Raw genomic sequence first — 15,174 nt, forward strand, 5'->3', positions numbered from 1 at the left:
TACAGATGATTCCTCCAATGTGTTTCAAGGAACAAAACATTCTTCTTCTACAAACTTCTCTAGAGAACAGAAAAAGAGGCAGTGCTACTCAGCTAACTCTATAAGACCAGTATAATCTTGATACCAAAGGAAAAAAAAAAAGAGAGAGAGAAAGAAAAAGTCAAGAGAAAAAAAAAAAAGCCAATCTCATTGAAGAAAACAAATAAAAAATCCTGAGAAAACATTAGCAAATCAGGTCAGTGATATATAAAGTGGGTAAACATGAACTCTGGAACTCAACTCCCTGTGTTGAAATTCCAGTTCCCCCACTTTCTAGCCCTATGATCTTGAGCAAATGTACCTAACTTCTCTGTGTGGGATCTCACCATTTATAAAATAAAAACACTACTACTACTACTACTACTACTACTACTACTACTACTACTACTGCTGCTGCTGCTGCTGCTACTACTAATACTTAAATCACAGGGTTCTTTAAAAGATTAAATGAGCTAATAAATGTAAAGCACTTTAAACAGTACTATTAGAACAGATGCAACATAACTGTTACCTACATTATCATATTAATATTTAGAAGACAATACGTGGGCAATTCAGTTTTAACTCAGAAAAGTAAAAATGGTTTAATGTTAGAAAAAGTTTATAAATGTAAGTCATCAAACCAATTTATTTTTATTTATTTTTGGCTGAGTTGAGTCTTTGTTGCTGCGCCCGGGCTTTCTCTAGTTGAGGTGAAGGGGGGCTACTCTTCGTTGCGGTGCGCGGGCTTCTCATTGCAGTGGCTTCTCTTGTGCTCTAGGCACGCGGGCTTCAGTAGTTGTGGCTCACAGGCTCTAGAGCACAGGCTCAGCAGTTGTGGCGCACGGGCAGTTGTTGCTCCGCGGCATGTGGGAATCTTCCCGGGCCAGGGCTCAAACCCGTGTCCACTGCACTGGCAGGCGGATTCTTAACCACTGCACCACCAGAGAAGCCCCAAACCAATTTATTAAAGGAGAACAATAATATAATTCCATCAATAGATATTAACAAATTTCTAGAAATTTGTTGCAATACTGTGCAAAAAAAGCACATTTAATAAAGTCAATACCCATTTTTGATAAAAATGATTAGCAACATAGGAATAGAAGATAATTTTCTTAATAAAAAGTATTTACCAAAAACTTACAGAAAACATTATTATTTTCTTAGAAATCAGGAATAAGATAGGGATGCCTGCTATCATCACTTCCACTGAATGTTATATTTGAGGTCCTAGCTTATACAGTAAGAAAAGGAAAGAAAGAAAAGTAAAAAAATAAAAATAAAATCAAAAGACAAAGAAAAAAACCTTAAAGAATCTCAAATATATTATTACAATTAGTAAGAGTTTAGCAATGTTGCTAGAACAGAATCAGTAAGAAAGTATAATTTTAAAGGTACCATTTAAAATATGAAAACTTACAATCATAAATTTATGGAAAGGCAAACAAGACCTGTACAGAATTTTATGGAGAACATTTTTAAATACTTTAATGATACAGAGTGATATACCATGTTTGTGGATAAAAAGACTGTGGGACTGCAGAGAAAATAGTTTTTGTACAGTTAGGCCTTTCTAAGCAAATTTTACTGAAACTTGGAGCATGGCTTAAAAGCAAGCCTTGTAAAGTAATTTATGACTAATTTAGATATGTAGTGAGAAAACTCCAGAGAGATTTAATTCCTGGACTTATGTGTTTACATTTCAAGGAGGGTTGGAGAGAGAGATAAGAGCCTGTACCAAGGAGATAATCTCTTTATAGAGCTGGAGACTTGGACACATCTTTCCACCGGAGTGACTTATTTATATTCCAAAGGGTCCTAGAGATCCTTCTCTTTAGGTTTCCAAGGAGACCCGCAGAAAGGTGGGTAGAGATAGAGGGGAAGCAGGAAGCATCTGCCTCTCTCCTCTATGTAAACACCCTGATTCACTATTTCGGGGCTCTTTCTCTACCATACAGTCTCCATATGTGTAGGGTTTTATCCAACCAGCTCTCATTGTGTTGCCCTAAAGGGTAAGAATGGGCATACAGGAAAGCCACCTGGTTTTTGTTTTGTTTTGCTTTTCTGAATGTAAATCGTAATAATGTTTCCTTGCTCTTGAAATCTTGTGTGCATTTAGAATGATATTACTAAACATGGATAAGAACGTAAAGACTCAATGTTATAATGATGTCAATTCTCTTGAAATTGTTCTATGGATTTAATGCAATTTAAATCAAAATGCCATCACAGTTTTCAAGGAATAGAGAGTTGAGATATAGCCCCATGCATAAATGGAAATTTAATATATGACAGAGGTGACACTGAACATCACTAAGGGAAGGAGGGCCTATTTAGTAAATGAATAACTGGCTAGCCATATGGGAAAAAGTGAAATTGGATCCTTATCTCATATGATAGACAAAAATAAATTTCTGATGCATTATTAAAAATTTAAATATGAAAACCAAACTTTAAAACTTCAAGATAAAAATGTACGAGAATTGTTTTTTACCTCAGATTTCTTACATAAGCCAGCAAATGCAATAATCATAAAAATGAAGATTGATGAATTTGACTACATTAAGACTAAAAACTTTTGTTAGTCAAAAGCTCCCATAAACAAAATGAAAAGACAAGCCACTACCTGGGAGATATCTGTACCATACATAATCGATAAAAGATTAGCATGTCCAGAAAATTCTTACAAACCAATAAGGAAAAGACAAACAACCCAACAGAAAAATGTATAAAGTATATTAAGAAGCATTTCACAAAAGAAGAAATATAAATGATAAATGGACATGTGTGAGGATACTCAGTCTCATTAGTAATTAGAGAATGCAGATTAAGACCATACTAAAACATCATTTTAGACCTAAAATATCAACTTAGATTAGGTTGGCCCAAAATAATATATCTAGTAATATGAAGTACTGTTGAATATAAAAACTCCTGTACACTACAGGTAGGAGTATAAATTGGTAGAAGCAGTGGAAAATGATTTGATATCATCATAAAAAATACAATATTTCCATTGCGTATGACCCAATTATTCTACTCGTGTTTGTGTGTGTGTGTGTCTGGATGTATGTTCAAGAATGATCATAGCAGCATCATGTATAGTAGCTATTAATTATAAGCAACCTAAATGTCTGCAAACAAAAAATTAGAAAGTAAATTGTGGGTGTTGACATAATGGTGTATTTTATAGCAACTAAATGAATGGTCAACAGCTATACAGACAAATCTTAGAAACAATGTTGAGTGAAAAAAGCAAATTGCAAAAGATTGCATATACCATTTTACAAAGCTCAAAAAAAGCCAACACTAATATACTGTTTAGAGATACACTAATCTGTGATAAAAATTTTTTAAGTAAGGGAATGATTAACATAAAATTCAGAACAGTGATTACCATTGTCAGGGAGGTGATGAGAAAGGAATAGGAAATGACTACCCAGGGCTATGTCACAAAATAGGTAACGCTCTATTTCTTAAGTTGGATGTTAGGTTCATTTTATTATTTGTGTCAAAATTTATATAATGTTACATTTATTTTTTATATGCATCAAATGAAAAAAATCTTAAAAAGAATATCTGCTGCCTGTAGGATATCAGGCAAATCATTTAAAATCCTTTATCAATATGATGTGTTTCATTTCAGCACTACCCTCTTCTCAAAATATACTGAAAGGATTTTTAATATTAAAACATTAAAAATTGGCCAAGTACCTGTTACTATAAATCTAGATATCAGATGCTCATCCTTATTATGTTAACCAAGTTTGGCTGAGTAATCCTACCTTTAAATACGTAATAGTAACCATTAATATAATATTATTAAAACAAATAGGACGTCTGTTATAAATTCCAAATATTATTAAATGGACCATGAATATAAATGAATCTATACAAAACACTGCTTGAAAGCGCATCAAGAAAAAAGTAAAAATATACTAATCTAATTCACTCTGACCTTCATAGCTTTCTCTGTTAATCTTTTTGATTAGCTTCATCAGCAAAAGGTTATTTGTTTTATTTTTAATTACCTCCATTTCTTTACGGGCAGCAAGACTTATAAGTCTTCCCCAGAAGGACTTCATCTGTTTTATCAATGAATTATATACAACATCATTGAATACAACTTATACTATGCCATAAACCACTCATTTCTTTTTTGCACTGGCTAGTATTAATTCCAACATTCTAAAATTTGTTAATGAAAGGCAAAGTACACACAGCATATCATTTATGTAAAGTATTTTTCTCTAGTGCTCAAATATTATATATCCTATTGGACTGTGTTACTGTGTCCTAGCTATTAATAAATTTTGTTGATGTTTATAGTAATATTTACATGTTCACAAAGTTCTTATGGAAGTAACTTCAGCTTATTCATCCATGCTTTGAAAGAGAAACTGACATCTAAAAAAATGATTAAAGAATTAAAGAAATTTTCTATCATAATCTTTAAAGAATGTTCATATTGGCAAGTCACAATGAAAATATGCCTGTATTTTTCATTTTTCCATAGACACTAAACAGATTTTTACTATTCTCTCACTTCTTCATAATATTTCTTTTTCAATAACATTTACTTTTAATCAAGTCCTTTGATTATTAACTCTCCAAAAGAACAAAAGATTCTGAACTTTGAAGCCTCGAAAATTTAGAAGTTTCTTCATAACTAGCCATTCATCAAATGTCATACACCAAAATAATTCTTAAATTTTTAAACCATCTTTTTACAAAGTATACTATATATTATTGTAATTCCTTATGAATGCTTTCAGTATACAAATTAAACAGGATTAAGAATTCAGAAAAGGCTTTAACAATCTACCTATGTATTTTTACCTTATTTAATTCTTCCCTTTCTTGTTGTAATGTTTTGATTTGTTTTTCATAAGCCTTGATTTGTCTAAAAGCATCATCTAGTTCTCGCCTCACAGAATTAGCTTCTTCAAGTTGCTGTTCCAAGTGACTTGATTCTAAAAACAGGAAACAATGTTTCTTTTACTATTTGCATAAAAATAAATACTCAAAACCAAGGTTTAAAGCAACTAAATTTTAAAAAATAAAGTATTTTGAAATTGGTATTCAGCTTATCAACACCACATGCCACTGACTCATGAAAATTAAGTGCTTATCAGTTCACTGTAAAGATGGTGAATAGGTAATGCCAGGATGAAGAACAAATTTTACGTGCAAAAATGCCTTCATATCTATTAGAAAAAAAAGACCATAATTCCTAAAAACAGTATCTTCAGAACCAATTAAAAACTTAAAACTAACAAAAAAGAACACGACCAATTAAACAAAATATAAGTTTTCCTCTACTGTTAGTTAGCATTCTTCTGCTGCTATTACTCAAATTATTGTATGATGGTTTTGCTTCTAACGTTGTGGTTCCAGATCACCCCGCCTGGTTTCACTAGTGGTGATTTTAAGAATAAACTCTGATTTCTAAAAGCAAACATTTGAAATAGGCTCAGGGAGTTGAGTAACTTGCCTAAGGTCACATTGTTAAATGAGCATCAGAGCTAACTACAGCCCACCAGTCTTACATCAACCTCTCCAACTTAAAAAGTAATGTAATTAAATGATGTTTAATATTATAAGTTCAGAAGAGTTATTATAAAATAAAATTATTAATCTTAACATATGCTTAAATAAAATTTAATAAATTGATATGAAATATCCCTGGCATCAAAAGTAAATTAGCAAATTAAAGAATTGAAGCCAGTGAAAACAGAGACATTTAAACACATTCATTGTTAATTTTGTTCTGGATATTTTCTATTCTTTACAGCCTTGTTACTCTGAGTGTCATCCCCAGGGAAGTAGCATTAGCATCCTCTGGGAGCTTGTCAGAAATGCAGAATCTCAGGCCCCACCCCAGACCTAATGAATCAGAATCTATATTTTAACAAGATCCTCAGGTGGCTCATTCACAAATTAAAGGCTGGGAACAAATGCACAGAGCATTGCACACTGTTGAGTTTGATGCTTTCAATAAATGAAGAAGTGTTTATAATACATTAGTTTTATTGAAAAGAGCATTTCATTTGTATAGACAAGTCCTGTAGTCAAGAAGTAACTTAAATGTATCCATGTATTACATACTAACTGGTTCTAGATTCCTTAAATAAAATAATTTACTAATATTCAGTGCCCTAAACTTACAGATTTATTAAAAGCTTATTTATATCAGGTAATAGTTTTTAGCAATTTTGAAAATATCTGCAAAGTTGCATTTGATTAGTTTTCATTTTGTCTTAATAGTATGTATTAAGTGTTTTCCTTGAAGAACAATAAAAAGTATCAATGGATGTTTAATCTTAAGGATCACAGGGTATTTAGTCTTATATTCAGAAAATTACATTTTATCATTTTCTCAAATTTCAGCATTTCATGTGGGAATTTTTCTGTTTATACTAATTTCTTTTAAACATCTTTAAATTTTTTTTGTTGTTATTTTAACTTTTCAGCATTTTTAGGATTTCAATGATTTGTAAAGTAGGTATAATTTAGTTTGTTATTTCTAATAACTTGGAGTCAAAATTTAGTATGTGACACAGCTGATTTCTATCATTTCTGGGGTCATTTTAATCAAATTTTATGGCTAAGGTATATCAATCTAGAGTAGTAAGTAACATGGTACATTTAGTAATGCCTTCTGAGAATGCTCACTTCCTTTCTTCTACTTTGAAAAGTTCTTCCCTAGCATGTTAAAATTTTTCGGAAATTATTGAGTCATCCATTTATCTAAACTGCTCTGTTAGAAACAAAAAAAGTATCAATATTTCATAAAATGTCTGCATCATATAAAGTTTACAGCAAAATGTATTAAATGTGATAGCCTCAACAGTCTTTAAGGATGTTTTTTATTGTTTTATTTCAATATAGGTTAAATTTTAGTTTTATCCCAGCCATTTCATGTTGGCAGCTTTGCCATGGAGTTGTTAAGTAGATAATACAAAATACATGTCAGATTTTCATGACTCATATTTCAGACACTTTAAAAATGCCTAAAAAACTCAAAATATTCATTTAAACAACAACAGGTAAATTATGAGAAGTACATGAGGAAATGTACTGGATAAAGACTGGATAAAGAAGTTGAAGAAGACAAACCCAGCCAATTACTTATAAAACCCTCTAATACAGAGAAAAGTATAGCACTTGTAATTTGGAATACACAGAATTTTGTATCCCCCAAAGATAAAAACCCCAAATCAAGAAAAATTCAGAATATATTGAACTTTGGCCAACTACTATAAAATGGCTCAGGCAGAAGAGCCTTCACTTTCACTACAACAAATAGCAAATTCGATTAAAATTTTGAAAGAAATCCCCAAAAACTATCAAAAATATCTATTAAATATATGGCAACATGACTATCCAAAACATTTAGATGAAGTTATTAAAAACTATTTTAGTGATTAAATTGAAAAGCAGTACTAGGGAAGTGAGGTTATTAGCTCATAGCAACAAAATGGTTCTTAACTCACTGCTGCTAGTAGAATCCTGAAACTCAATCTGTTAGTAATAAGGATTTAATGAGGGCACAATACACAGGAATTTGCTTTGCACTGTGTGGTATATAAGAGAAATATAAAATACGGTCTCTGTCTTGAAGGAGATAGGAAGACAAGAGTAACACTCTTTAAATCATAAAGCAGAAAATCAAATACAAATTGTGTGGCAGGTTACATGGATGATATAGGAATTAAGAGAAGGGCATGACTAAAGTGGCTCTCACAGCGGAACACTGATAAACTACAGAGGGACTGCAGCTGGAGTCAGAAGGAGGTTGACAGAACAATCAAAGCACCTCTCTCTCTGATACACAAGAGCAGTGTCACAGCTTTTCCATTATGGTCTTATTTCTGAAATAATCCATAACTCTTCTGATGTGAAGAGATTTTACTTCTAACCATGATGAAGGAAAACAGATTCCCCTATTATCTTCCCCTCCATGCACTATTTTTCTCCTTTACTTACATACTGTAGGACAGTATGTGTGTGTTTGTGTGTGTGTGTGTGAGAGAGAGAGAGAGAGAGAGAGAGAGAGAGACAGAGACAGAGACAGAGAGAGAAAGGGGACAGAGGGAGACAGAGAAAGGGTGGTTTCAGTGTAGAGTTGGAGAGACAGTACACAGAGGTGCAAACCATAACCCTGGAGGCACTGTATGGCAATTCCTAGAAAATTAAACACAGAATTACCATATAATTCAGGAATTCCACTTATTATATACCCAAAAGAAGAGAAAGCAGGAACTTGAACAGATATTTGTACAGTCATGTTCATAGCAGTATTATTATTCACAATAAACAAAAGGTGGAAGCAACCCAAGAGTCCATTTATAAATAAATGGATAAACAAAATATGGTATATACATACTGAGGAATACTGTATTAAGGTAGGAAATTCTGACACATGCTATAACATGGATGAACCTTGAATACACTACGCTAAGCGAAATAAGTCAGTCACAAAAGGACAAATATTTTATGATTCCATTTATATGAGGTTCCTAGAGTAGTCAAATTCTAAAAAACAGAAAGTAGCATGGTGGATGCCAGGGACTAGTGGGTGGGAAGAATAGGAGTCATTGTTTAATGGGTAAAGTAGAGATAGATGGTGGAGATGGTTGCACAGCACTGTGAATGTGTTTAATGTCACTGAACTATACTTTGAAAAATGGTTAAAATGATCATTTTTATATTATGTATTTTTTACCACAATAAAAAAGATTTTTAAATGAATTAATGAATGATATTGAGGAGATGGAATAAAATCTAGAGTATCACTGGGACTAACACATGATCAAGAAAACAATGCTTGGGAAGGAAGAATACTAAAAAGAGGGATATAGCCTTTCTTACAACATTATTTTCACTGATTCTATTTCACCTCTGGGAAATGATAAAAAATAATGAGTAGAGTAATCCTATAAGCACTGACTTTAGGGAGAAGGTAGGAATAAAGTAAAGGAAGGGCATTTCAACCAATAATTTAATGGTAATCAATTTCCCCAATTAGGGTGACACCAGGGACCATTTATTTGTATGTAAGGGATGTGAGCATGTTGGGGATTGCCTGTAAAGACACAATGTAGGAAGATACATTAGGAAGTGGTCAGAGATTTCCAAGAGTGAGGTTTCATTTAGTTGTTCATTCACTCATTCATCAACAAATACTGATTTAGGGGTTTTTATGTGCCAAGCATCATTATAGGCACTTTGATATATCAATGAATAAAATACTCAAAGTCCCTGTTTTCAAGGAGCTTATAGTCTAGTGGTAAGGCAAGGGAAGTAAAGTAACATACAAATTTTAAAAATGTGTCAGTGGTGAAAAGTTTTATAGAGAAGTAGAAATTTACCAGGTGAACAGTGTTTCCAGCAAACAAACAAGCAAAAAGAAAGAAAGAAACAAATAGATGTTTAGACGGATGGATGGACAGATGGATGGATGAAAAAACTGAATGAAATGGGGGTGAAGAAAAAGAAGACTACGTAAAAAAAACAACAACCAAATATGTGAAAAACCTGGAGGTGATTAGGTGAAACTAAAAGTAGTTCACCATGGCTGGGATCAGTGGGTGAAGGAGTAATAACAAAAGACAAACCTAGAGAGGAAAATACATGCAAGATAATGAAGGACCCTGTAATCAGAACTGAGAAATTTTAATTTTATCCCAGAGGCAACGGGGATCCTCTGAAAACATTTAAGTATGTATGTTGAAGCTGTGATGGGATCAGATTTATATTTTAAAAGCTGGACATTATACGTAAAATAAACTAAGAAGTCCGAAATTGGAGAGAAAAAGGATGACTGGCCAGGGACAATGGAATCTGACACAGCGTGTCAGGAACATTGAAACTACACAGTGCTAAGTTCCCTGGGTTTTCTTTTTTGGTTCTTATTTCACAGACTTAGAGCTGAAGAAGCCAGCAACCCAGAAATGCCAACAGAAGCAGAGAACAAAAGCTTGAACAAAAGGCTACTCTTTCTAGCCAAAGAACCAAGAAGGGGGAAAACTAGCAAGACAGAAGTTTTAGAAAATAACCACTCTGCTCAAGTTAAACACCACAGAAAACACTGTGGCCTGATGACCACCTGTGTCAGTGAAAGACAAGTGAGGAACTAGATTTCCAATCACATGAGGTTTTAATGAAGTGCCCGAACACACCACAAGGGTAATTAGAGAAGGGGGGCCAGGATTTTCAACACCCTTGGCTGGTAACAAGCCCCTTCGCACACACAGTGTCAGTGGAGACCACATGGGGAACCAGGACTTCCATCTCCACCCAGCATTAATGAGGATCTCCCCCTTCTCCCCATTGGGGTAGTATCAGAAAAGAGTAAGAACTTTCACCATTGCCCAGCAGTAATAAGGCCACCCCTACCACAGTGTCAGTGGAAACAAGTCAGGAGGCTGGAACTCCCATTCCCTTCCAAGAATAACAAGGAGCCCTTCCTTGGGTGTCAAGGGAAGTCAAGTGGGGAAACTGGATTTCTGCCTCAACCTGGCAGTAAGGAGATGGCAATCCCCTTCCCACTGCTGGAATGGTGTCAGGAAAAGCCAGCTAAAATGGAACGTTTAAATAAGATCCAGAGTCATTCATCAAAAATCCCTCATCCTACCAAGAACTAGAAAAATCTCAACTTGAACAAGAAAAGAAAATCAATAGATGCTGACACCAAAATAACAGAGATGTCAGAATAATCTGACAAGATATTAACACAGCTATAATAAAAATGCTTCAATGAGCAATTATAAACATATTTGAAACAAATGAATAAATAGAAGACCTGAGCAAAGATACAGAAAGTCTCAGCAAAGAAATGGAAGATTAACGAAGAACAAAGTGGGAATTTTATAAATTAATAAAATAAAAATATTGGTAGATAGATTCAGCAGCACAAAGGAGGGATCAGAGGGATCAGTGAACTGGAAAGTATAACAATAGAAATTAACCAATCTGAATAACAGGAAAGAAAAAAACAGAATGGAAACAAAAATGAACAGAGCCTCAGAGACTTGTGTGATGATTTACAAAAGATCTTACACTCGCATCATCAGAGTCCCAGAGGAGAAGAGAAAATAGGCAGGTCTGTAAAAGTACTTAGAAAAATAGGGTCTAAAAAAATTCCGAAATATGGCCAAGACACATAGACCTACAGATTCAAGAAAATGAACAAACACCAAACAGAATAAACCCAAAGAAATCCATGCCAAAACACACCATTAAACATCAGAATACTAAAGAAAAAACTTGCAAGCAGCCAGAGAAAACTTCTTGCATAAGGGGAAAAAATACTCAGAATGGCAGTGAATTTCACCTCAGAAAACATGAGGCCTAAAGGAAGCAGCACAGTATTTTTCAGATGCTAAAACAAAAGAACTATCAATCCAGGCTCCTATGCCCAGCAAAAATATTCTTTAGGAATAAAGGGAAAATCAGGACATTCTCAGATGAAGAAAAATGAAGAGAATTGGTTGGTAGCAGACCTACCTTTTAAAAATGGCTAAAGTAAGTTCTCTAAACACAAAGCAAACAACAAAACAAGGAACTCAGTAATACCAGGAAGAAAGTAAGAGCATCATGTAACAATATGGGTAAATAGAATAGAATTTTTTCCCCCCTTAAGCTTTCTAAATTATACTTCATGGTTTAAGGAAACACTATAACCTTGTCTGATGTGCTTCTAAAACATATGAAGAGGAAATAATTGAAACAATTATATAATAAAGAGGAAGAATAAACAATTGTCATCAACATAAAATAGACTGTTATAAGATATTTTATGTATGCCTCACAGTAACCACAAAGCAAAAACCTTCAGTAGATACATGAAAGAGAAGGAAATCAAAGCACCACTATGGAAAATCATCAATTCACAAATGAACTCAGTAAGAGAGGAAGGAACAAAGGAACTGTAAAACAGCCAGAAAACAATAAGATGACATTAGTAAATCCATACCTACTCAATAGTTATTTTAAATATAAATGGATTAAATTTTCCAATAAAGACTTCAAGTGGCTGAATGGATTAAAAAAACAATACCCAATTACATGCTGCCTAGGAGACTCACTTCAGCTTTAAGGACACACAGAGGCTCAAAATTAAGGGATGGAAAAAGATATTCCAGAAAAATGGAAACCAAAGGTAGGGTAGCTACACTTTTATCAGACAAAAGAGAGGTTAAGTCAAAAATAATAACAAGAGACAAAAAAAAGTTCATTATATAATAATAAAGGGGTCAATTCATCAAGAGGATATAACAATTAAAAATTTTTATGACCCCAACACTGTAGTGCCTAAATATATTAAGTAAATACAACATATCTGAAGGGAGAAATAGACAACAACACAATAATAGTAAGGGACTTCAATATTCTACTTTCAACAATGGATACATTACCTAGACAGAAAATTGATAAGGAAACATTGGACATAACCTATACTTCAGACCAGATGGATCTAATAGATATACACAAAACATTCCATCCAACAGCAGCACAATATACATTCTTCTCAAACACACATGGAACATTCTTCAGGATACATCAAGTTAGGTTACAAAACAAGTCTTAACAAATTTAGAAAGAATGAAATCATACCAAGGATCTTTTCCAACCATAAAGGTATAACACTAGAAACCAATAAAGGGAAAGAGAGGAAAAATTCACAGAAATGTGGAAATTAACACATTAGTAACCAGCGGGTCAAAAAGAAATAAAAAGGGAAATGTCAAAAAATCTTGAAACAAACAAAAATGGAAAAAATATACCAAAACTTTTGGAATGCAGCAAAAGCAGTTCTAAGAAGGAAGTTCATGGCAATAAACACCTATGGTAAAAAAAACAAACAAACAAAGAAAAAAAAAACCTCAGACACCTAACTTTACACTTCAAGCAACTAAAAAAAAGAATAAGGATATTTATATCAATCCTTCTCAAACTCTTTCAAAAAATAAAAGAGGGAATACTCTCAAACTCATTTTATGAGGCCAGCATTACACTGATACCACAGCCAAAAGCAAAAATCAACAAATGGGACTACATCAAACTAAAAAGCTTCTGCACAGCAGAGGAAACCACAAACAAAATTAAAAAGCAACATTTGGAAAGGGAGAAAATGTTTGCAAATCAACAAATATTTGACAAGGTGTTTGTGAAAGTTAATAAAGGGAAGTCTCACTAAAATGGAGTTGGGAGGCCCTAAGGGGGAACTCTCACACAGTATCTCTCTTCATCAATTATAGGAAGAACTGTCAATTACAGACACCAAGAACGGAATCATCAATTACAGGCCCCAACAGGAAAGACACTACATCACATCTCCTATAAGAAATCAACTACCCCAGGAACTAAGTCAATGAGAAACCATCTTCACCCTGAATTCTCACTTTTCTCCAAAGGACTTTCATTCAAAACCACCTTTCCCAACTTCCTCATTTTTCTCTATAAAATGTTCCTCACTTTGTTTGTTAAACTTGCCTATGATTTTTGCCATGGTTTGCTTGTCTCAAACTGCAGTTCTCTGCTATTCCCAAATAAACGCATTTTTTTCTGGTAAAATAACTGACTTTTAAGATCAACAAATTGATATAGAAAATGTACAAAGAACTCATAAACTCAATGGCAAAGTAACAAACAATCCTATCAAAAAATAGGCAGAGGAGCTGAATAGACATTTTTCTAAAGAAGACATATAAATGGCCAACATGAAAAGGTGCTCAACATCACTAATTATCAAGAAAACGTAGATCAAAACCACAATGAAACATTATCTCGCACCTGTTAAAATGGTTTTCATCCAAAAGATAAGAAATAAAAAGTGTTGGCAAAGATGTGGTAAAAAGGGAACCCTGGTGTACTATTAGTGAGAATGTAAATTGGTGCAGCTACTATGGAAAACAGTATGGAGTCCTCAAAAAATTAAAAATAGAACTACCATATGATCCAGCAATTCCACTTCTGGAATTGTATATATACAATAGAGTGCTTTTCAGCCACAAAAATAAATCTTGCCATATGTGACAATATGGATTGGACCTTGAGGGCACTGTGCTAAGTGAAATAAATCAGACAGAGAAAGACAAATACAGTAAGATCTCACTTACATGTGGAATCTAAAACAAAAACAACAATAACAACAAACTGAACTCACAGATATAGAGAAGACTGGTGGTTGCAAGAGACGGGGGTGCAGGGTGGGTTAAAGGAGGAAAGATGGTCAAAAGGTACAAACTTCCAGTTATATAATAAATAAATACTGGGGATGTACTGTACAACGTGGTGCTATTATTACAGTTAATAATACTGTATTGTATATTTGAAAGTTGCTAAGAGAATAGATCTTACAAGTCCTCATCACGAGAAAAAAGAATTTATGACTATATGTGGTGATGGAAGTTAACTAATCTTACTAAGGTGACTATTTCACAATATATACAAATATTGAATCATGTTGTACACCTGAAACTAAGATAATGTTACATGTCAATCATATCTCATTAAAAAAAACAAAAGAAGAAAACAAACTAAAAGCCCAGGCAAAAGCAGTACAAAAAAAAAAAAAGAAAAATACAACAAAGACCAGTATCTCTCATGTATACAGATTAAAAATTCCTGAACAAAACAGTGGAAATAGAATTAATATATAAAAATAGTTATACACCATGACCAGGCATGTGCATATTCCAATGATTCAATATTTCAAAATCAACCAATTTAATCCACCATATTAACAGGTTAACTAAAGAAAAAAAAAACCACACATGTTCATATCAATCAGTGCAGAAAAAATATTTGACAAAATTCAAACCCATTCATGATAAAACCCTTAAAACACAGAAATAGAGGAGAGCTTCTAAATTGATGAGAGTATCTATAAAAGGTCTACAGCTAATATTACAATTAGAGGTGAAAGACTTAATACTTTCCCCCTAAGATAGGAAAGAAAACCAGGATGTCTGTTCTCAACACTCTTCTTCAACAAAGTACTGCAAGTTCTAGCCAGTGAAATAAGGAAAAAAAACCCCAAAACATCCAGATCAGAAAGGGCAAAAGAAAATTGTTCCTATTTGCAGATGCATGATGGTCAGCACAGAAAATCCCAAGGAATCTTAAAAACAAACAAACAAAACA

The 15,174-nt window shown here is 33.4% G+C and overlaps 1 protein-coding gene across 16 annotated transcripts in view; it reads right to left on the bottom strand.

Annotated features, from left to right (window-relative positions):
* Positions 1-15,174, bottom strand: part of CDC42BPA (CDC42 binding protein kinase alpha) — a 306,437-nt gene that overhangs the window by 118,890 nt on the left and 172,373 nt on the right. For all 16 annotated transcript variants that reach the window (XM_024130600.3, XM_055084055.1, XM_028488396.2 and 13 more), the window contains exon 12: positions 4,861-4,994. In XM_024130600.3, coding sequence (XP_023986368.1) covers positions 4,861-4,994 — 134 coding nt within the window. The remainder of the gene's footprint in view (positions 1-4,860; positions 4,995-15,174) is intronic.

The sequence above is a fragment of the Physeter macrocephalus genome, chromosome 4 (assembly GCF_002837175.3).
Source record: "Physeter macrocephalus isolate SW-GA chromosome 4, ASM283717v5, whole genome shotgun sequence".
Lineage (NCBI taxonomy): Eukaryota > Metazoa > Chordata > Mammalia > Artiodactyla > Physeteridae > Physeter > Physeter macrocephalus.